This window comes from Salmo trutta, chromosome 31 (assembly GCF_901001165.1).
Source record: "Salmo trutta chromosome 31, fSalTru1.1, whole genome shotgun sequence".
NCBI classification, from domain to species: Eukaryota; Metazoa; Chordata; class Actinopteri; order Salmoniformes; family Salmonidae; genus Salmo; species Salmo trutta.
Genome location: NC_042987.1, coordinates 8,837,034 through 8,860,721, shown reverse-complemented (window position 1 = coordinate 8,860,721; position 23,688 = coordinate 8,837,034). Strand labels below are relative to the sequence as shown.

Here is a 23,688-nt window from a genome sequence, read left to right as displayed (position 1 = left end):
ATTTAGACTTAGTCACCCGTTAGATAAAATACGGAATGGTTCCGTATGTCACTGAAAGAAAAAAACGTATTTTCGAGATGATAGTTTCCAGATTCAACCATATTAATGACCCAAGGCTCGTATTTCTGTGTGTTTATTATATTATAATTAAGTCTATGATTTGATAGAGCAGTCTGACTGAGCGGTGGTAGGCAGCAGCAGGCTCGTAAGCATTCATTCAAACAGCCCTTCGCTGTGCTTCAAGCATTGCGCTGTTTATGACTTCAACCTGGGTGGGTATAATTTGTGGAACGTTCCAACAGGAATCTATTCCAAAAACTTCATAAATAACAAGGTTTCCAAAAAACAACGCATACAAAGTTGTATTTATTTCATTGCGTTTTTCACTCATCACGTTTATTCCGAAAAATGTCTGTCCTCACATATCTGTTTGCCTATGGACAAACATTAAGAATAAGCTACGTGGTGAGTTGATGCCTATTCGGCAGCTAGTTAGCTAGGTTTGTATGCGTTGCTACTTTGTATGCGTTGTTGGTTGGCAACCTTTTACTTTACGTTTTTTGGAACAGATTCCTGTTGGAACGTTCCACCCCTTCAAGCCTATCAACTCCCAAGATGAGGCTGGTGTAACCGATGTGAAATGGCTAGCTAGTTAGCCGGGTGCACGCTAATAGCATTTCAAACGTCACTCGCTCTGAGACTTGGAGTAGTTTTTTCCCTTCCTCTGCATGGGTAACGCTGCTTCGAGGGTGGCTGTTGTCGATGTGTTCCTGGTTTGAGCCCAGGTAGGAGCGAGGAGAGGGACGGAAGCTATACTGTTACACTGGCAATACTAAAGTGCCAATAGTCAAAGGTATATGAAATACAAATCATATAGTGAGAAATAGTCCTATAATTCCTATAATAACTACAACCTAAAACTTCTTACCTGGGAATATTGAAGACTCATGAAAGCTAGTGGTTCCTTTTAACATATGTTCCCATGTTCTGAGCAAGGAACTTAAACGTTAGCTTTCTCACATGGCACATATTGCACTTTTACTTTCTTCTCCAACACTTTGTTTTGCATTATTTAAACCAAATTGAACATGTTTCATTATTTATTTCAGGCTAAATAGATTTTATTGATGTATTATATTAAGTTAAAATAAGTGTTCATTCAGTATTGTTGTAATTGTCATTATATAAAAAAAATTGAAAATAATCGGCCGACTAATCGTTATCAGCCCCGTTTGGTCCTCCAATAATCGGTATCGGCGTTGAAAAATCATAATCGGTCGACCTCTAGTCAGGATCGAGGCAAAGACGAACGGCGGAAAGTACAAAGAGATCCTTGATGAAAATCTGCTCCAGAGCACTCAGGACCTCAGACTGGGTTCACCTTCCAACAGGACAACAACTAAGTACCCAGCCAAGACAACGCAAGTGTGGCTTCAGGACAATAGCTCTGCAGCAACGCTCCCCATCCAACCTGGCAGAGAGGATTGAGAAGTTTGCTTCAACAAATTACTGAGTAAAGGGTCTGAATACTTATGTAAATCTGATAAGTTTTTTTGCTGAAATTTCTAAACCTGGTTTTGCTTTGTCATTATGAAAATGTGTAGATTGAGGGGGAAAAAACAATTTAATCAATTTTAGAATAAGGCTGTAACGTAACACAATGTGGAAAAAGTCAAAGGGTCTGAATACTTTCCGAAGGCACTGTATACCCTGAAAGTGCCAGAATGGTATGAAAATGTCAGCCATTGTAGTCAGGGAGTAATCCAAACAAGTCTAATTGAAATGAATGGCAGTAAAGGCATGGGTGATTTCATTTCCTCTTTTAAGTGGTTAAAAGCATTTTTTATTTTACTTAAAGGAAAATGTAAGACGTGATATTTCAGAAATTGTGTTGACAATATTTTGTCAACCTAAAATATTGTCATAATTATAAATACAGTTTACACAGGTTTTATACCCATTTTCTGTATAAATAGCCTCTAAAATATATGTAAAGACACGAAATGGTCTGTTTGTTTTCTTGGAAAGCTGTGAGTGTTATAATTAAGCAATAAGGCACGAGGGGGTGTGGTATATGACCAATATACCACGGCTAAGGGCTGCTCTTAGGCACGATGCTAAAACGCTAAAACATGAGGTGATGGTGGCGGATGAATGGCACGACAATGGGCTTAAGGATCTCATCATGGTATCTCTATGCATTCACGTTGCCATCAATAAAATGCAATTGTGTTTGTTGTCTCAAGCTTATGCCTGCCCACACCATAACCCCACCACCACGGGACACTCTGTTCACAACGTTGACGTCAGCAAACCGTTCACCCACACAACGCCATAAACATGGTCTGCAATCTGCCAGGTACAGTTAAAACCGGGATTTATCCGTGAAAAGCACACTTCTACAGAATGCCAGCGGCCATCGAAAGTGAGCATTTGCCCACTGAAGTCGTTTACGACGCTGAACTGCAGTCAGGCCAAGACCCTGATGTGGGCGATGAGCTTCCCTGAGATGGTTTCTGACAGTTTGTGCAGAAATTCTTCAGTTGTGCAAACCCACAGTTTCATCAGCTGTCCGGGTGGCTGGTATCAGACGATCCCACAGGTGAAGAAGCCGGATGTGGAGGTCCTGGGCTGGCATAGTTGCACATGGTTTGTGGTTGTGAGGCCGGTTGGACATACTGTGAAATTCTCTATAATGACATTGAAGGTGGCTTATGGTAGAGAAATTAACATTCAATTATCTGACAAACTCTGATGGACATTCCTGCAGTCAGCATGCCAATTGCACGCTCCCTCAAAACTTGAGACATCTGTGGCATTGTGTTGTGTGACAAAACTGCACAGTTTAGTGTATTTTTATTGTCCCGGGCACAAGGTGTACCTGTGTAATGATCATGCAGTTTAATCCGCTTCTTGATATGCCACACCTGTCAGGTGGGTGAATTATCTTAGCAGAGGAGAAATGGTCACTAACAGGGATGTAAACACATTTGTGCACATCATTTGAGAGATGAGCTTTTTCAATTATAGCCACGGTATAAAAGGGATAACACACTAGGTGCTCTATGCATTCTCCGGAAAATAATACAAATACCAAGATTAGTGTGCTTGATGAGTGATTACCATTACATTTATTCCAGTCATTACTATGAGCCCGTCCTCCCCAATTACGTTGCCACCCACCTCCTTTGGTGTGTGTGTGTTGAATGGCTGGCAGCAGACAGTCCACATAGGCAGCTGGCTGACAAATGACTCTTCAAAGAGGAGACTGGACTGGCGCGAGCTTGCTTCACGCCCGAAATAAACCAAGCCTATACACTATTCTTTGTAGGCTAATACAATCTGCACATGCTACAGTAAAGTTCTATCTAAATCTAATGCATAACCTGACTTATGCTGTAGGCAGCGTTGGCAATAAAATGTGACAACGTTGCGGTGGTGAAGAGGATAAATCAGTGAACCAGAAGACCATCAACCTACAACGCCTTTGTCGACGACTACCAAAAAGGACAAAACACACAAGGGTGACGTTAAAGCCACAATGAATAGTAGCCTAGAAATGTGGCTTTGATTTGTACCGCGACCGAATAGATGAAGATGTCAACGACGTCTGATACGCAATAACACATCTCTCACTCACCCACGCATGCATGCAGAGATGGCCGATTACGATTTATCAAGTTGACGCTAATGAATGAATCGAACACGAATTCGTTGTTTCCCCCCCCCCCCCCCGGGCGTTTAGACTTCCACGAGGATGCCATGACCGAGAGGCTGGAATGTTTTCTACGCACCTTTTATCCAGACAGCCGACCCATTCAGCCGAAGGAGACGAGTTGGGGGATGTTTCCACCGCGACCATCTTTCCCGAGAACTGGGGTGTGATTGAGAAACCGGGAGATGCTACAGGAGGGCGGCTTCAGCGTGGTTCTCGGTGCGGCGCCGTTCATAAACTGAGCTCGCGCTCGCGCACTGGCTCTCTTATCACAGATTGAGGTTTGACATCATGCCCCTAGCCTTTCAGAAAACAGGTTCGAAGTAGAACCAAAAAGGGTCCTATGAATTTGCTTTATATATGGCAGCCCGAAAAGTTCTATATTAGAACCGTTTGACCAGAACCCTAGTGCGTCTTCTTTACTGAACCAAATAGAACCCTAAAGGGTTCTTCTTCACCTACTGAACCAAATGGGTTCCATATATTTATGAATTATGGCTAGGCTAACCTACTAGTATAAAACAGTAATAGTACTACCTAAGAAGATAATATAATACACAAAAGAATACCAACATAGTTTTGAGATTGTATTGTCCTTACAGTCATGCGGGCTCAAACCCAAACAGTTTAGGTACAGCCCACATCAATCTTGGTACCAACCTTCAGAGGGTTTATGCCTTCTTCATGGAACAGCTAGCCTACTGCTTATTGTATGGCATCTTGTCTGGCTGGTTTCTGAGAAGAAAAAACAAGAGGAGCCAAAATATGAGTCAATCTTATATCTGCAAGAATGAAGACTAAATAATATGTATAGGCCTACCGAGACAACCTGGTTCAATTTGGGTCCCGAGACAAAACCAGTTGAGAACCATTGTTGTTATCAGCAGCAGCCGAAAGAGGGATCCTCTGCCTCCACACTGAAATAAGAAGATACAATGCGCTAATCGCGAATGTCAGGCTGGGACTGTAGCTCTATTTGGCATATTCAATCATTCAAATGAATATTTATTTGTAAGACCAGTTACCTAGCTGGTAAAATGGCTAATTAGAGATGGCTTTTTCCTTGCTAGCTAACAAATGGTAGCCTGTAAAGTTCAAACCACCTTATTTATCTAGCTTATAGTTTGTCATGTGATTATGGCTTCAGATTGTGTGCTTATTGGTATTTACAACTGTTTTCTTGAGTCATCATCATGCTTGATAAACATGGCCGTTTTTTTTTAATTATAGCTAGAACTCTTGAGGTTCTATCTCTAGAGGATTTCAACATTTTCTGGAAAAGGTTTTGACATTTTGACCGAAGAACCCAAATGAACCCCTGTTTTCTAAGAGTGTACCCAACCCCGTGCTCTGAAGAACCCAAGGCATTCTGCCCTATCCCAAGAGTTCTCCGCTATAAGCACTCCTTGCCGGTCGGACCATGTGATCTACAATCCCCACACAGTTTTAACATTTTGAAACATCAACAATCGTCACTTGTGATACAGTTTTCGAAAACATATGGAACTTATATTTCATAGAAAGAATATTTTCAATAAAAAAAATATACACTTACTGTAGCGGGTTTACACAGATCCGTGCGGACGAACTACACGTCCGCTACACTTCTTCCCCAGTTACGCTTAGTACACAGGTGTTTGAGCACGCTAGATAGCACAGGTGGTCGCCTCTGTCTTTTGTCTGTCTAACGTAAAACAAGTGCTGTAACATGAAGATATGGCCGTGTGGGAGAACACTAACCCTATAGTTCATATTCTCGTACTGTAGTATCTTTGTGTAGTATATGTGTAGTATTTCTCGCTGAAAGACACGTTCCTTATGTTTCCAAAACTGTACTGCAAGCGTTGCATGTTCAAATAAAGTGTTAACGTTAGGAACGAGCCTCGGGGCTCTTAACAAAACTCCCTCGGCCAGAAGATACCTTCATGAATAGACGCTAAAGGTAGTTAGTGAATGGGCTAACTCTACCCAGTCAGCATTAATAAGACGAGTGAAAGTGATTTGCTGAATAATTGGCTATAATAAAAATAAAAATACACTCGGGTTGAAAATAAAACAAGGTTTAGAGAATATTTTTTTCTGAAATGTGTAAGAGATTTGTTAAGAATGCAGGTCCTTGACCAAACCTCTCCCTGTATGTGTTTATAATAGGCACAATCACTGGATGTTGTCTTCACTTATTCTGTCCTTTCAGACTAGAACTGAGGGAAGAAGAGGGAGAGAGGAGGAGGAGTAGAAAGAAAAATCAATCAACCATCAGATCGTTAGGGCATCCCCAGTGGTCAAGAATCAAGAATCATCAGCAGATAGAATGGCATGTGAAGGGGAACAGACAATATGTTTTTTATGAACAGTATACTTTTCAATATATTGCACACAGAACACTATTAAATAAAGAATTTGGAGAAATAATTAATGGAACACGGAGTTATAGAAAGAGAATGAACAGAAATGAAAATCGAATCCTAACACAAGCACACACACAGACACACTCTAACATACACACAATTTTGTTGTTGTATTGTTTGTATTTTATTTTATTGTTTGTACATCATTGGATTTAACATTTGTGTGACTGTCCTTGTCTGTCAGTGTTTGTTACTTGTCATGTTTTGTGGAAGAGTAGCTGCTTCTTCTGCAAAAGCTTATGGGGATTCAAATCAACAAATAACTGTCATTCTATTTTGTGTCAAGCTTCTCGGAGTTCAGTAGAACAGGAGAGATACAGCTGTGATAGGCTGTCACCACGACAACTGGTGCCACTGCAGCAAGAGGGAGGGGGGGAAACAGGAAGTGTTTGAGCTTCAGCAAGCGCTAAAAGATACTCCCTACAGGCACGTGGAGAGAGATTTTTTATATTTAAAAAATACCTTTATTGGCCCAGTAGTTACATCATTTCAGGCACAAATTTTACTTAATTTGTAACAGAACTAAAAAGAGAGGGGGAAAGAGGGACAGAGAAACAGCGAGGGAGAGAGACAGGGTGGTAATGGAGATGGAGAGAAAAAGGTGGGAAGAGGGATAAAAGAGATGAGAGGGATGGGTGAAAGAGAGGGAGGGAGAGCTCTCCACTGGCCTGCAGTGCAGTCTCCGGGAGGGGAAGGAGAGAGAGGGGTTGTTGATGTCCACTTATGAAAGATGAAGAGAGGAGGGCGACAAGGGAAGTGCTGCTGTGTGCAGGGATGGGGGTAAAACACACACATGAACAGACTAGGTTAGCTGGGATTCCCATACTAGTGAGAGGTATTAGAATCCCTGTAGGGTACCTGTTGGGTAAGAAGTGTGTGTATGTGTGGTTAGAGTGCCAGCTGTCTGAAGAAGAGGTTTAACCCAGTGTAATTAATGTGTCCTCTTCAACATCACAATAAGCCAAGGCTGCAGGACATGAATATGGCAGAGAGGGGGACTGTGTGTCTGCATAAGTCACATGTGCATGTGTATGTGACAGACAGACTAGATGAGAGAGAGAGAGGAATGTTGTATCCCATCCCCTATCCAATAAACACAAGATATTTAAGCAATATGTTAAATTACTTCACCTTGCCTTCTGATGGGCTGGGTGGAATTTTACCCTTTGTTTTTACACCTTCAGGTTTGCAATCATTTCAGATCTAGGAGTGCCTACACTCTTAGAAAAAGGTTCTGTCTAGAAATCTAAAGGGTTTTTCAGATGACCCTTTCGGGTTCCAGCCAGGTAGAACCCTTTTGGGTTCCATTCATAACCCTTTCCACAGAGGGTTCTTCAAAGGGTTCTTCCATGGGGACAGCTGAAGAACCCTTTTGGAACCCTTTTTCTAAGTGTAAAGCAGGGGCACTTCTGAACAGTAGATGGCAATGTTGCTGTACCTGTCTCAGAGCCATAGACCCCAGAAATGATAAGTGATTGTGTGTTTGCCATAATAAGCCGTAATAAATAGTGTTTTTGAATGTTCTGCTGATAAAATAATATCAACTGTGTGACCCCTGGTGGATGTGATAAACTCTCAATATGGCCATCGATAGATATCCATCTGGGTCGCAATTGGCTGCCAAAACTCAGCCTCACAGCTGACACGCACACACTCTGCTGTTATTATTGTTGGCTTCCCCTCCTGGTTTGTCTGAGATCAAAGTTGGCCTGGAAACAGTTAGGGCAGAAGGAAGCAAACTGGGGGCAGATTTGCAGAAGGTCATGAGCCAACACGAATCGTCTTCGTTTCACTGTATCTTCCCATCCTATATCTCTCAATGGCAGTCTGAATGGGATTGTGGAGAACAATGCTCCTCTATCCCTCATTTTTAGTCTTTCTGTCTCTTCTCTTTCTCCTCCTTAGTCTCCTCCACCTCCCTCTCTCTCACTCCTCTCCCCCACCTCACGCTCTCTCACTTCCCTTCCTCTCACTCCTTACATTTACATTTGAGTCATTTAGCAAACTTTCTTATCCAGAGGGACTTACATTCATCTTCAGATAGCTAAGTGAGACAACCACATATCACAGTTGTAGGAAGTACATTTTTCTCAAAGAGCAGTCAGTTCTCTCTCACTCCTCTCTCTCTATCCTTCTCCCCCCCATTATCCCTCTCTGCCTCTCTCCCCTCTCGCTCTCTCTCCCGCTGTACAGTAGTTGTATGATTGGGCGATATTTATATCATCTAGGTCCCAGTGCCACCTGGGAGAATGGTCCATATCCAGGTCACAACTCACCATAGCCCCAATACTCTATAGCCCAGTCTGCTCTGCTCTGTTCCACTCTTCTCTGCCTGCCAGGAGGAGAGGCAGGGCTGGTTGGCTACAGGTAAGCTGCTCCACTTTAAGCTCCTTTTGTGAATGGCGAATATACTTTACTGTACAGTACTTTTCAATGTGGAAGTGAATAACACTTGGGGAACTAATATACAGCCTGACGGGAATTGATTTATTGATTGACTAATAGTTTTATTGATAGGCTAATAGCTGTTTCCACTAGAATTCTCCATGTGCTCAGCAGCTAAGCAGTCAGCCTGGGTGCCTCTCTTTGTCTAATTAGTGGGACCAAACCATTATATATATATATATATATATATATATATATATAGCGTTGTTCAGTTCATATCCCCTTAAGTCACCTCTGTCGCTAACAATATGGCTAAGAGTCTGGACAGCCAGTTACTCTGTGTGGGTATCAACCAACCAAACAGGACAAACAGCACCAGTATGGCATGCTGATGCATGCTTAGACTGAATACCCTATACAGGCCACTGTGGCATACTTACTACCAGTCATCAGAAGGGCTCCTCATATGGGTTGTTATGGTTCATTATTAGCATAATAAAATAATTAGTAGGCCTATCATTACCCCCAAGAGACTATCTCCCTAGTGTGGGTTACATTCATTATCATCACCCACCCTCTCTTTCTCTCTCTCTATGATTGTAAGTGTTCACACAGGTAGTTTACACAGGATTACAGTAAGATAATCCACTTTCAGTATTTAGTGACATTAGCCGCCATCTGTCCTCTGTTAGCATACTGAGAGCACAGGCTTATGCCAGGCAAAATCCTTCTCAAAGACATTTCTATAGGATGGAGACAGGACTGGAGAGGCAGAAAAATCTAGCAACCTGAATATATGAGAGCGGTCTTTCGTGCACGCGCACTGTCGCTTGATGTTCCCTGGCAGCGCGCCAGGTGGTAAGTGAAGGGCGCGCGCGTTGTCGGCGCAAGGTGTGGGGATTTGCAAAGTTTGGCATTTCCATAATGAACCGAGGACATTTTCAATCAGCGTTTGTAAAGCCGTGGACGCAGGGATAATACTGGTTCATATAAATGCTGTTCAACTTGAATAGCGATTTGAATCAAATTGACCTGCTTTTGAATGCGTTGTAGTTGTACTTCAGCTTTGCAAACAGGTAAAAACCAATAGGACTATATTATTTTCGGGTTATAAGATTGAAGTTAACAAACAGTACCTTACTGTAGGCTAACTGTCGTTTTATTACTTTGTTTTACATGTTTTGTTATGGTTGTTAGTAAGTAATTAACCTCTTCCCCAGGCTAATTGCGCATGGGCAGAACTGTCTGGTGAACAATGTTATTAGTAGGTAGGCCTAGTTGGAAGTAGACTATGAAAAACAAACAAAATGATAATTTGATATGAAATACAGATTTTTTTTCTGCACTTTTAGGCCAAAAGCACCACTGCCATTCCATGATTGTATTTCCTCTGTTGTTAACTGACTCATGTCTCTCTCTCCTAGTGTGTTTTTCTGTAGACAGTGGACGGAGTCCTAAAGCTTAACTTGTTTGGAAACAGAGCGGTACCTTCTAACCCTATCTAATAAGGGAGACATGCAAACTTGACTCCTTCGTTGAGCTTCATACCTCTCCACCAGCCTCCAGCCCCAGATGATGCGGACGAACAATAAAGGCCGGAGCGCTTCCCCCCACAGGAACGCCTACAAGTCTGACTTCCACTCCATCAAATACTCCTTGGACACTGTGACCAGGCCTAGACCTACTTCCCTGGGCCTCTCTATCCCTTCACCTGGCCCCATGGCAGTCCCTCACACCAGGACCAGCAGTGCCAGTGGCCCTGGTGAGTGTTCTAGGGGTAGGACCCTCAGTCCTAGAGGGACCAAGATCCGAGACAACATCTTCCTCCAGATGGACAGCCAACAGCACCTCATCCACCCCTTGTCTCAGGCCCTACCCAAATGCCCTCTCAGCTATAGCTCTGTCCGGAGCAGTGTGACCAGCGTGTCCAGTGTAGAATCATCTATGCTAGATAAACCGTCCAAGGCCGAGGAGATAGAGATAGACAGAGCGGCTCTAGCTCAAAAGTTCTCTGTGACCCGGAAGCTGTTTGAGACGGTCAGCGGGGGTCAAAGTGTAAAGGTCAGCCCTGGCAGAGGTGGCAGGGGGTCTGTGGATGGGAGGGGGGAGGACGGGGGCATGGGGAGAGCAAGGGGCAGGTCAGAAAGAGATGAGCTGACATCGACGTCAGAAAGCGAAGGAGAGGGGGAGGGGAGGAAACCCATCAACGTACACACACACATTTCTCAATCCGACGTAGAACTCCACACACACACTTCATCACTGGACACCAGCTTGTCTACACACATTCACCCAGTTAATGGTCACTCCAGTGAGACTTTTTCCCCTGATGGCCCAAGTCCTACGGCTGACCCCTCAGACAGCAGCAGTGTGTGTGGTGGAAGTGTGTTAGATGGGAGTGTGTGTGAGGACTCTGTGTGCTCCCATGTATTCGACCCACCTAGCCCAGCGCCCAGCACCCCCCACTCTCAGCATCCATCCCATTCTTATGACTCCCCTAGTCCTCTCACCCCAGTCTCCCCCTGTTCTGACCAGACTGACTTCTATGGCCCTAGTAGACCTAATGCTGTCAACAGGACTTTGTCTGAGGGGAATGACCCTAATGATCTTTACATGACCCCTGGTGACCCTTTGACCCAAACAGAGGGGTCAGGGGCTAGGACTGTGAGGGCGGAGCTAGTGGAGGTGAAGAGCGAGTCGTCTGAGAGCGAAGGGAACGAGGGAGAGGAGGATGAGGACACCTTAAAGAAAGAAGAGGAGACCATGAAGCAAGAGGAGGAAGGCAAGAGGGAGGAGAGCAATGTGAATAACCTGGTAGATGATGTGTTTGAAGAATCCGGTGTGGAACCTAGAATGGTAGAACAGAGAATGGTTGAACCTACAGTGCAACCTAAAATGGTGGAACAGAGAACAGTTGAACCTCCAGTAGAACCCAGAATGGTTGAACCCTCGTTAAGCGAGTGTGTGGAGGGATTCCCTGACAGTTCTGAGGTGAGAGAGAAGGAATCAGGGAGAGACATGTACCAGCAGGAGATAGAATGGAGGGAGGGGCAAATGGCGGGAGAAAGCAGACGGTATAGAGAAGAGGGGACGACAGGAAAGAGTGAGATGGAGAACGAGAAGGTAGGGACGGAAGAAGGAGATGAGGCAGGAGAGCAGGAGAAAGTTGAGGCGAGAGGAAGCATGTGTAATGAGAGCAAAGAGGAGGAAGGGAACGAGAAGGCCGGATTGGAGGCAAGAGAGGATAGAGGGAAAGACTTGAGGGTAAAGGAGGAAGTGAGAGAGGAAGAAGAGAGGAAGTGCAGATGGAGAGTGGAGGTGAAGGATGAGGACGAAGGGAGAGAGTGCACTGAGAGAGGAGAGGAGAAGAATGGGTCTACCATCATCCTTGGGATTGAGAAGGAGGCCTTCGCAAAAGACAGGGAACGGGACTCCGCAAGATGTCTGACTCCAGAGCCAGAGGAGCAGCTCTCTACTGAATATGAAGAGATTCCCGGTCTTCCTCATGAGGATGATGAGGATTCTGCTAAGACAAGGAAGGTCAAATTCTCGACAGCACCAATCAAGGTAAACCCCCCACCCACCCCTACCCCACACCCAATCTCATTGTTAGAATAACACCACAAAAACTCACTCACCCCATTGGGTTTGATTAAAGGGGTACCAGATTTTGATTCAGAGAGTAAGTATGGCTCAATCCCTTAGTTGTGGTAAAATGAAAAGCATGGGTAGGTCGAAGGAACTGTCCGTAGAGCTCCGAGACAGGATTGTGTCGAGGCACAGATCTGGGGAAGGGTACCAAACATTTCTGCAGCATTGAAGGTCCCCAAGATGGAAGAAGTTTGGAACCACCAAGACTCTTCCTAGAGCTGGCCGCCTGGCCAAACTGAGCAATCGATGGAAAAGGGCCTTGGTGAGGGACGTGACCAAGAACCCGATGGTCTCTCTGACGGAGCTCCAGAATCCCTCTGTGGAGATGGAAGAACCTTCCAGAAGGACAACAATCTCTGCAGCATTCCACCAATCAGGCTTTTATAGTAGTTGCTAGATGGAAGCCACTCCTCAGTAAAAGGCACATGACAGCCCGCTTGGAGTTTGCCAAAAGGCACCTAAAGAACTCAGACCATGGGAAACAAGATTCTCTTGTATGATTTAAACCAAGACTGAACTCTTTGGCCTGAATGCCAAGCATAATGTCTGGAGAACACCGTAGGGATGGTGCCAGGTTAAGCATGGTGGTGGCAGCATCATGCTGTGGGGATGCTTTTCAGCGGCAGGGACTGGGAGAGTAGTCAGGATCGAGGGAAAGATGAACGGAGCAAAGTACAGAGAGATCCTTGATGAAAATCTACTCTAGAGCGCTCAGGATCTCAGACTGGGGCGAAGGTTCACCTTCCAAAGGGACAACGACCCTAAGCACACAGCCAAGACAACGCAGGAGTGGCTTTGGGACAAGTCTCTGAATGTCCTTGAGTGACCCAGTCAGAGCCCGGACTTAACCACTATCGAACATCTCTGGAAAGACCTGAAAGTAGTTGTGCAGTGACGCTCCCCATCCAACCTGACAGAGTTGAGAGGATCTGCAGAGATGAATGGGAGAAACTCCCCAAATACAGGTGTGCTAAGCTTGTAGCAAGAGAGTACCAAGAGAGTTCAAAGGGTGCCTACTTTGAAGAATCTCACATTTTAAAATATATTTTGATATATACACTTTTTTTTTGGTTAATACATGTTTCCATATGTGTTATATCATCGTTTTGATGTCTTCGCTACTATTCCACAATGTAGAAAATAGTAAAAATAAAGAAAAACCCTTGAATGAGTAGGTGTGTCCAAACTTTTGACTGGTACTGTATATAAAAATATAATGGGGGTATATGAATAGAAAAGGTGTGTACAGCAGTAGTTGTATAGGATGAGCCAAGATTCGAATACAGTATAGAACATCCAACTTCCCTACTGTATGTGACTCCACATTTTTCAGTGTGAGGGATTCTAGTCAGGATCTAAAATCTCCCAGACATCTCAGCCCCTGCAGCTGCCAAGTCTTCTGAGAGCCTCACTGAGTATGCCACTTTTGGCACACATTTCACCAGGTCAGTGTGTATTTGGGATTTCATTACTGGCAAATGAAGTCCCATAACTGTTTTGAGGACCATTTTGTCTAAGACGTTCCCTGCCTCTGAGATTGAACTGCAGTACATGGATTTGCGATGACTCAGCATTGTGTGTGTGTGTGTAAAGCTTAGTGTGGTAAGACTAAGCGTCTGCTACAGCTTGTGTTTCCATCTCACACCCCAGTCATATTGGAGGATCTGACAACATAAACACTATGGTGTGGTATCAATAAGTCCAGCTGGCAGAGAGCGGGTAGACAATCTGGGGGACCCAGAAAACCAGACTGGCATACACACACACACACTAAACCTGACTATGAAAGATGTAATGTGTGTGTGTGTGTGTGTGTACTCTCAGGTGTTCCTTACCTACTCTAATGCGGACTATGACAGGCGTAACGATGAGGTTGACCCTGTGTCTTCCTCTGCTGAATATGAACTGGAGAAGAGAGTGGACAAGATGGACCTCTTCCCTGTCCAGATAGAGAAAGGTTGGTCCCCTCTCTCCTCTGCTATCTCTCTCCCTCTATCCTTTACCTCTTCCATTCCTTTTTATATTCCTCTCTCCTTCTCTCTCACACCCTTTATCAGCCCATCTCTCTCTCTCTCTCTCTCTCTCTCTCTCTCTCCTTTTGTTTTTACACCTACTCTTTTTCGTCTACCTCCCCTGTCTCTGTCTGTCTGTAGGAGACGAGGGTCTGGGTATCAGTATAATAGGGATGGGGGTAGGGGCTGACCAGGGTCTGGAGAAGCTGGGCATCTTCGTTAAGACCGTCACAGAGAACGGAGCTACACAACAGGACGGACGGTGAGAATCTGATCTAAGGTTAATGATGCCTTTCTAATGGTAAGATGCGAGTGTAATACTGTAATCTGATCCTAGATCTGTCTCTCTGTGTGTGTGTGTGTGTGTGTGTGTGTGTGTGTGTGTGTGTGTGTGTGTGTGTGTGTGTGTGTGTGTGTCAGTATCCAGGTGAATGACCAGATAGTGGAGGTGGATGGGGTCAGTCTGGTCGGAGTCACACAGCTGTTTGCTGCCACTATGCTGAAGAAAACCATTGGCACCGTCAGGTGTATATATACAAATACACACACACATGTTCTCTACGCCAATTTGTTGTACCACTTAACACAGGCTGATGATTTGTCATTGTCTCTCACTGCAGGTTTTTGATAGGCCGGGAGAAGCAGGGGGAGGAGAGTGAGGTGGCTCGTCTGATCACTCAGAGTCTGGAGCAGGACAAGACACCACCTACAGTGGAGGTAGGTGTGAGACTGTGTATACAGCGCCTTCAGATAGTATCCACACCCCTTTACTTTTTCAACATTTTGTTACAAAGTGGGATTCAAATGGATTTAATTGTCGTTTTTTTGTTTTTGTCAATGATCTACACAAAACACTAATACACTATATATCCAAAGTATGTGGACACCCCGTCAAATTAGTGGGTTCGGCTATCTCCGCCACACCCGTCGCTGACAGGTGTATAAAATTGAGCACAGAGCCAAGCAATCTCCATAGACAAACATTGGTAGTAGAATGGCCTTACTGAACAGCTTGGTGACTTTCAATGTGGCACCAACATAGAATGCCACCTTTCCAACAAGTCAGTTTGTCAAGTTTCAGGGTTCGGGCTAGGCCCCTAAGTTCCAGTGAAGGGCAATCTTAACGCTACAGCATACATTGACATTCTAGACGATTCTGTGATACCAACTTTGTGGCAACAGTTTGGGGAAGGCCCTTTCCTGTTTCAGCATGACAATGCCCCCATGCACAAAGTGAGGTCCATCCAGAAATGGTTTGTCAATTGGTGTGGAAGAACTTGACTGGCCTGCACAGAGCCCTGAGCTCAACCCCATTGAGCCCTGAGCACAACCCCATTGAGCCAGGCCTAATCGCCCAACATCAGTGCCCGACCTCACTAATGCTCTTGTAGAAAGACTTCCCAGAAGAGTGGAGGCTGTTATAACAGCAAAGGGGGGACGAACTCCATATTAATGCCCATGATTTTGGAATGAGATTTTCGACGTGCAAGTGTCCACATTCTTTGGGTCATGTAGTGTACATCTTGATAAGATAAGTATCCAACCCCCTATGTCGATACATGTTAGAATCAACTTTGGCAGCGATTACAGCTGTGAATCTTTCTGGGTAAGTCTCTAAGAGCTTTGCACACCTGGGTTGTACAATATTTGCACATTATTCTTAAATTCTTCAAGCTCTGTCAAGTTGGTTATTGATCATTACTAGACAGAAATGTTCAGCTGTTTTGCTGGACAGACAATTTAAGTCAACTTTAACTAGGCCACTCAAGAACATTGGTAAGCAACTCCAGTGTATATTTGGCCTTGTCTTTTGGGTTATTGTCCTGCTGAAAGGTGAATTTGTCTCCCAGTGTCTGTTGCAAAGCAGACTGAACCAGGTTTTTTTTAATGATTTTGCCTGTGCTTGGCTCTATTGTTTATTTTTATCCAACAAAAGTTGCTAGTCCTTGCCGATGACAAGCATACCCATAACATGATGCAGCCACCACCATACTTGGAAATATGAAGTGTGGTATTCAGTGATGTGTTGTTGATTTGCCCCAAACATAACGCTTTGTATTTTTTTATTTTTTCTTTAGTGCCTTATTGAAAACAGGATGCATGTTTTGTAAGAAAAAATCTGTACAGGCATCCTTCTTTTCACTCTGTCATTTAGCTTAGTATTTTTGAGTAATTTACAATGCTGTTGATCCATCCTCCATTTTCTCATATCACAGCCATTAAACTTTGTAACTGTTCTAAAGTCACCATTGGCCTCATGGTGAAATCCCTGAGTGGTTTCTTTCCTCTCTGGCAGCTGAGTTAGGATGGACGCCTGTATCTTTGTAGTGACTCGGTGTATTGATACACCAGCCAAAGTGTAATTAATAACTTCACCATGCTCAAAGGGATATAGGTAAAAAAAAACAATATATATATATCTATATACAGTGCCTTGCGAAAGTATTCGGCCCCCTTGAACTTTTCGACCTTTTGCCACATTTCAGGCTTCAAACAAAAAGATATAAAACTGTAATTTTTTGTGAAGAATCAACAACAAGTGGGACACAATCATGAAGTGGAACGAAATTTATTGGATATTTCAAACTTTAACAAATAAAAAACAAAAATTGGGCGTGCAAAATTATTCAGCCCCCTTAAGTTAATACTTTGTAGCGCCACCTTTTGCTGCGATTACAGCTGTAAGTCGCTTGGGGTATGTCTATCAGTTTTGCACATCGAGAGGCCCATTCCTCCTTGCAAAACAGCTCGAGCTCAGTGAGGTTGGATGGAGAGCGTTTGTGAACAGCAGTTTTCAGTTCTTTCCACAGATTCTCGATTGGATTCAGGTCTGGACTTTGACTTGGCCATTCTAACACCTGGATATGTTTATTTGTGAACCATTCCATTGTAGATTTTGCTTTATGTTTTGGATCATTGTCTTGTTGGAAGACAAATCTCCGTCCCAGTCTCAGGTCTTTTGCAGACTCCATCAGGTTTTCTTCCAGAATGGTCCTGTATTTGGCTCCATCCATCTTCCCATCAATTTTAACCATCTTCCCTGCCCCTGCTGAAGAAAAGCAGGCCCAAACCATGATGCTGCCACCACCATGTTTGACAGTGGGGATGTTGTGTTCAGGGTGATGAGCTGTGTTGCTTTTACGCCAAACATAACGTTTTGCATTGTTGCCAAAAAGTTCGATTTTGGTTTCATCTGACCAGAGCACCTTCTTCCACATGTTTGTGTCTCCCAGGTGGCTAGTGGCAAACTTTAAACGACACTTTTTATGGATATCTTTAAGAAATGGCTTTCTTCTTACCGCTCTTCCATAAAGGCCAGATTTGTGCAGTATACGACTGATTGTTGTCCTATGGACAGAGTCTCCCACCTCAGCTGTAGATCTCTGCAGTTCATCCAGAGTGATCATGGGCCTCTTGGCTGCATCTCTGATCATTCTTCTCCTTGTATGAGCTGAAAGTTTAGAGGGACGGCCGGGTCTTCGTAGATTTGCAGTGGTCTGATACTCCTTCCATTTCAATATTATCGCTTGCACAGTGCTCCTTGGGATGTTTAAAGCTTGGGAAATCTTTTTGTATCCAAATCCGGCTTTAAACTTCACAACAGTATCTCGGACCTGCCTGGTGTGTTCCTTGTTCTTCATGATGCTCTCTGCACTTTAAACGGACCTCTGAGACTATCACAGAGCAGGTGCATTTATACGGAGACTTGATTACACACAGGTGGATTCTATTTATCATCATTAGTCATTTAGGTCAACATTGGATCATTCAGAGATCCTCACTGAACTTCTGGAGAGAGTTTGCTGCACTGAAAGTAAAGGGGCTGAATAATTTTGCACGGCCAATTTTTCCGTTTTTTATTTGTTAAAAAAGTTTGAAATATCCAATAAATTTCGTTCCACTTCATAATTGTGTCCCACTTGTTGCTGATTCTTCACAAAAAAATACAGTTTTATATCTTTATGTTTGAAGCCTGAAATGTGGCAAAAGGTCAGAGTTCAAGGGGGCCGAATACTTTCGCAAGGCACTGTGTGTATATACATATATATATCTATCTACCAATGGGTACCCGCCTTTGTGAGGCATTGGAAAACCTCGCTGGACTTTGTGGTTGAATGTGTTTGAAATTCACTGCTCGACTAAGGGACCTTACAGATAATTGTGTGGGATACAGAGATGAGATAGTCATTAGAAAATTATGTTAAACACTATTGCACACGGAGTGAGTCCATGCAACTTGTGACTTGTTAAGCACATTTTTACTCCTGAACTTATTTAGGCTTGCCATGACAAAGGGATTGATTACATAGCGACTCACGACATTTCAGAGTTTCATTTGCAATTACGTTTAAAACATTTAAAAACATAATTCCACTTTGACATTATGGGGTATTTTGTGTAGGCCAGTGACACGACATCTCAATTGAATCCATTTAAAATTCAGGCTGTAACACAAAAAAGTGTGGAAAAAGTCCAGGGGTGTGAACACTTTCTGAAGGCCCTGTACATAAGCATTCCTTATTGGTTGTACCTGTGTGCGGGTGTTTTATGCATCTCAGTTGCTAAGTAGAGGTGATGATGGTGCTCTGGGGCTGAGCACAGTGGATGAGAGAGAGGAAGATCTCCTTACAGAGGATGAAGAAGAGGAAGACCTAACCAGCCTGGACTCAGCCCAGCTCTGCCTTAAATACAAACAGGTGTGTCAGTCAGATGTGTTGAAGTCCAGTATTTTGTGTGTGTGTGTGTGTGAAAACGTACTCTGTTACCCCCCCGAAAGCATTATATTCCTAGTCCCAGAACAGATTCTAGTGTCTGGAGATCTGAAGGCATCAGATAGGTGTTAGTGTTAATAAGTGTTGTTAAGTTGCATTGTCTTGTGCGAAGTGTTTTCAAGTGTGTACTGGTCTCGCCTCAGCTCCAATTGAAGCTCAGGACCAGATCAGACCAACTCTACCTAGCCCAGGAGAAGGTAGGTCACACTGACGAGACTGTCAAAACGCATGCTAACACACACACTCTTCCTCCCTCTCAGAACAGACTCCTTTAGCTCTATGAGACGTCCCTGTCTACAGTCTGAGTTATTAGTACAGATGCCATGTTCCAATAACCTTGAAAATAGACTTTCTTCTTGTCCGTCTTCCCTGTGGTATCACTGATCGGATCTGACGTGACAGCATTGGTTAAAGCGCTCTAATGTAGGCCCTTACTTTTACCTGTGCAATTGTTCGATTTAGTGATTATTTAGGAAAAAGGAAGGCTGCATCTTCAAGGTGTTGGAACGTGGCTGAAGTGGACTGGGTGCTTAGTAGAGTGGGTAGGGGATGTTTCTAAGGGGAGTGTCTACTGTCTAGGGATGAGGGCTAGATGAATGGGCTAGGGAACTGGTTACCCACCTGTTTGTCCTCCAGCTAAGGGTTTGTGAGGAGCAGCGGGCCTTGTGGGAGAGTCGTCAGGATGAGCTGGAGCAGAGTGTCCAGGATGGAGAGGAGAAGGCTGACCAACTAGAGAAGTAATCATCAATTACACTGATCTACCAGTCACTCATTTAGTGTGATGGTGATGATAAAAAATGCTGATTATGATGAACATGATGAGGAAGAATGTGATTGTTCTTCTAGGTACTGGCAGGAGGCCCAGGCTCTGTGCAGGATTGTGAACCAGCGATTGGCTGACACTCAGAGCCAATTCGACAGCCTAGAGGTCAAATACAGCAAGGCCAAGAGACTGCTGAGGGAATTCCAACACAGGTGAGCTCTGGGTAATGTAGTCAACAGTGAAAATGCCCCTGTGAGCCAATTAGGAACTTTCACTGCCCGTTTAGAAAGTATATTTCTCTCTGTGTCTGATGGTCCTTCTGTCCCTGTGCAGAGAGAAGGAGAGTGAGAGGAGAGAGGAGGAGCTGCGGCGAGAGATGGAGGAGACCGAGAGGAGACACAGAGATACCGTGGATAGACTACAGAGACAGGTGAGACTGGAGGAGATGACGTAAACTGCGGTGCACAGCTACTACCTGAATGAGTGTTTTTCTTTTCCTCTGTTCAGATAAGTCCCCTGGAGCGAGGGGAGGCGGTCCCTGAGGTCGACAACCAATCGCTGGACACCTCATTTACCTCCAGTAAGACACTGCCCCTCGGGTAGCATGTGTCTGTGTGTGCGAGCATGTGTGCATCTTTGTGTTTTGAGCCTCTCAGACTGTGTGTTTGTATCAGGTGCCGACTGGAGCATTGCGGTGCCTGAGACGGGTCGGCTGGACACCAGCGCTCACAGGGCCAGAGCACAGCTCGCCCAGAAAGCCAAGAGACACCCTCCCTCACGAGACAAACTCAGAGAGTCCTTCAGGAGACAGGTCAGACACATATATATATATATATACATACATACATACATACATACATACATACATACATACATACATACATTCCATTGACACACTGAATGTTCTATCACTCCCTGTAGGGTGAGGAAGACCAGATTCAGGCCTGTGACAGGAAGAGCCAATCTCTGACTGCGAGCACACCCCGAGAGGCGGGACGTTCATTCTCAGCAGGAGGTGACCGTGTCCACTCCAGCACCACCTCTCTGTCTGCCCTCACCCCCCAGTCCCATCCCCCATCCTCTCTCCTCACCCCCCATCCAGGCCAGTCTCCCTCTAAAGAGGACAACTCCTCTACCACACACAAATCAAAGAGAAGATTCCCTGACTTCAGGTAGGTTGCTCACCAGATCCTCTTGTAGTTGTAGTGTACAGCAAGCCCATTCTCAAACCAACCCCTAACCCTTTTCCCCTAGGCACTTCTGAGCAGATAAGATACTTTTGTATGTATAGTGTATGTGGACACCCCTTCAAATTCGTGGATTTGGCTATTTCAGCCACACCTGTTGCTGACATGTGTATAAAATCGAGCACACCGCCATGCAATCTCCATAGACAAACACTGGCAGTAGAATAGCCTTACTGAAGACCTCAGTGACTTTCAACGTGGCACCGTCATAGGATGCCACCTTTCCAACAAGTCAGTTTGTCAAATTTCTGCCCTGCTAGCCTGCACAGAGCCCTGACCTGAACCCCATCGAACACCTTTGGGATGAATTGGAACGCTGACTGCGAGCCAGAGAGGTTAGAGGACAGTCAGTGCCTTACCTCGCCTAATCGCCCAAAAATCAGTGCCTGACCTCACTAAAGTTTTTGTGGCTGAATGGAAGCCAGTCCCCGCAGTAATGTTCCAATATCTAGTGGAAAGCCTTCCCAGAAGAGTGGAGACTGTTATAGCAGCAAAGGGGGGGGACCAACTCCATATTAACGCCCATGATTTTGGAATGAGATGTTCGACGAGCAGGTGTCCACATCCTTTTGGTCATGTATGCGAAATGTGGTAATAGTTCCACCTTGTCCTCTAACCTCTGTTCTTCTGCCCTCTAGCAGCCTCCGCAAGTCTCTGAGCAGAGGGAGGAAGAGTGAGAAGGAGAAGAATGAGAGAAGGTCCCTGGACCACAGGTAAAACAAATAGTTTACACACTACGGAACTAGCAGAGAAAACGGGGTCCAGTCAATACTATACACACACACACCATGTCCAGCGATTTCTATTTACACACACATTACATTTCTTCTTTCAGTGTTTCTGCCGTCCCTCTATTTGACTGTTGCGTTGTCTTTCTCTGTCCCCAGGGGTTCGTGTGGTGACCTGGTAGGTAACTCTAGCAGTGGTGTGTCTCCTTCAGGCTCTGTCACTTCCATGCCCTCCTGCCTGCCCTTCTCCTGGTTCGGGGAGCGAGGGCGGGAGAGACTGAAGAAGGAGAGAGAGAAGCTTAGGTCGGTCTCCAGCAGCAGTCTACCCTACATGACCACCGGAGGCAGTAGAGACTGCCAGGTGAGAGGGGAGGCGCGCATTCGCACACCTGGCCTTTCATCTCCCGACTACCCTGGACTTCAAATTTCATTTTGGCTCAAAGCACTTGTCCAACTCAATAATGTATGTGGCTTATGATTTTTGCATGCTTATTTCACCTGGGGCCTTTCATTTTGTACTGTACTCGCTCTTGACTGTGTGCGGTTGGTTGTGTGTGCAAGCGTGCACTTTACTGTGCGTGTGTGAGTCACACATGTCTTTGCGCATTCTAGAGACTGAGTGTCGCAGACGCGGGGAGTACCAGCTCTGCTCTCCTGTCAGGGATGCTATCAGATCTGTCTCTCTCTGGGCGCTCTCAAACTCTCACCTTCTCCTCCTCAGAGGTGAGTCTCTCCATCTCTCACATGGTCTCCCTCTATTTCTCACTCCGTCCTCTCTCCCCTTCTCTCTGTCTTATCGCCCTTCTCTCTCTGACCTGATTTCTGCTCTAGTTTTCTACCATTCCCTGATTGTTTTCTCCTCGGCTCATATGGCTGGATTGTGGTTTACTCCCCCCCCCCCCCAACGACCCAGAATAAGGTGTTAGTTTGTTAACTGTTTTGGGTTTGTGTCAATCTGTCCATCTGTCTGTCCCTCTCTGTAGACTCTGGACGGTGACTCTGTTCTAGTTGGTAGCAATAATCAATGGCAAAGCCGACCCCTGGACCAATGGACCAATCAGCAGGTCTGTCTGTGGTTGATTGGCATTAGCATGGACCAATATGCAGCCGAGTTCACAGCCAATGGTGTGGATGGGCTGCAACTCCTCAATCTGGACAACAATAAACTCAAAGTAGGTTTGTTCTACAGGGAGTCAAGGACTCTGTTAATACTGTTAGACATCATCCTCTCCTCACCTTCTGTCTTCAGTGTTCTGATAAATGAAAGGACTGAATGGACTTCCCTGATCAGTGACCAGCTAGGAAAGGGGGCGAGTGAAGAGTATTGTGACGCGTCCCTTAGATGAATGATTTCATTCCATATGGATCAGCCCATAGTTTCACATAAATTAAAGTCTCCCTCCACCTCTTTCTTTCTCTAGGCTCTGGGGGTGTGCAGTCAGAGTGACCGTGCTGCTCTGAAGAGAAGGCTGAAGGAGATGAGGAAGACTCTGGAGCGAGAGAAGGAGAGAGTGAAGGGAATGGAGAGGGAGGACAAGGAAAGGGAGAATAGGAGCAAGGAGAGTGAAGGAAAGGAGATGAGGGAGAAGGCGGGAAGGGAGGGCAGATGTGGTGGTAAAAAGGTCAGAACAGAGTCACTCTGCTGAAGTCTGACCTCTGACCCCTAAACCCCAAAACGATCTTCAATCACAACTTTTTATCTGAGAAGTCCTACTACTATTAGGCTCATGTCATGCATTCCAGTCTTCAGACAAGCTGCTTTAGTCTATATTAGTCTCTCTATCAGCAAAGACGTCTTACTGTAAGTCTTCACCGCGACTGGTGAAATACTTTTTATTTATTTTAAGTGTTTTGTTGCTATGTATAGACGTTTCTATATGCATGTTGTACAGTGGATGACATTAAGCACTATATTGTATTTTAAGCTGTGAATGTTTCACGTGCGTTAATAAATAATGTTTCAAACTTAGACTTAACTTCTGACTGTAAAGGCCGCATTTTAACATT

At 44.7% G+C, this 23,688-nt stretch overlaps 2 protein-coding genes across 5 annotated transcripts in view; one reads left to right on the top strand and one right to left on the bottom strand.

Moving 5' to 3' along the window:
• Positions 1–5,367, bottom strand: part of LOC115169445 (rap guanine nucleotide exchange factor 4) — a 47,235-nt gene extending 41,868 nt beyond the window's left edge. For 2 of the 4 annotated variants that reach the window (XM_029725063.1, XM_029725067.1), the window contains exons 1-3: positions 5,271–5,367; positions 4,376–4,450; positions 3,795–4,017 (exon numbers count right to left, since the gene is read on the bottom strand). In XM_029725063.1, coding sequence (XP_029580923.1) covers positions 3,795–3,862 — 68 coding nt within the window. In that variant the 5' untranslated portion in view covers positions 3,863–4,017; positions 4,376–4,450; positions 5,271–5,367. Of the gene's footprint in view, positions 1–3,794; positions 4,018–4,375; positions 4,451–4,535; positions 4,591–5,270 lie in introns of those variants that run through there. The other 2 variants (XM_029725065.1, XM_029725064.1) reach the window with 2 other exon arrangements.
• A 4,049-nt stretch (positions 5,368–9,416) lies between these two features.
• Positions 9,417–23,650, top strand: LOC115169167 (neurabin-1). Its single transcript, XM_029724663.1, has 20 exons — positions 9,417–9,584; positions 9,933–10,646; positions 10,953–12,075; positions 13,984–14,116; positions 14,313–14,433; positions 14,592–14,696; positions 14,792–14,888; positions 18,731–18,868; positions 19,087–19,140; positions 19,580–19,680; positions 19,790–19,918; positions 20,040–20,136; positions 20,214–20,286; positions 20,381–20,517; positions 20,628–20,878; positions 21,592–21,666; positions 21,841–22,042; positions 22,294–22,404; positions 22,665–22,853; positions 23,103–23,650. The coding sequence occupies exons 2-20, from the start codon at positions 10,081–10,083 to the stop codon at positions 23,325–23,327; spliced, it is 3,927 nt and encodes a 1,308-aa protein (XP_029580523.1). The 5' UTR covers positions 9,417–9,584; positions 9,933–10,080; the 3' UTR covers positions 23,328–23,650.
• The last annotated feature ends 38 nt before the right edge of the window (positions 23,651–23,688 follow it).

Excerpts from the sequence above, each read along its gene's own strand:
- LOC115169167 (XM_029724663.1), top strand. The coding sequence starts at position 10,081 with ATGATGCGGACGAACAATAAAGGCCGGAGCGCTTCCCCCCACAGGAAC. Across the intron at positions 20,287-20,380 it reads GGACACCTCATTTACCTCCA|GTGCCGACTGGAGCATTGCG; the intron begins GTAAGACACTGC and ends TGTTTGTATCAG. Across the intron at positions 21,667-21,840 it reads AGAAGGTCCCTGGACCACAG|GGGTTCGTGTGGTGACCTGG; the intron begins GTAAAACAAATA and ends CTCTGTCCCCAG.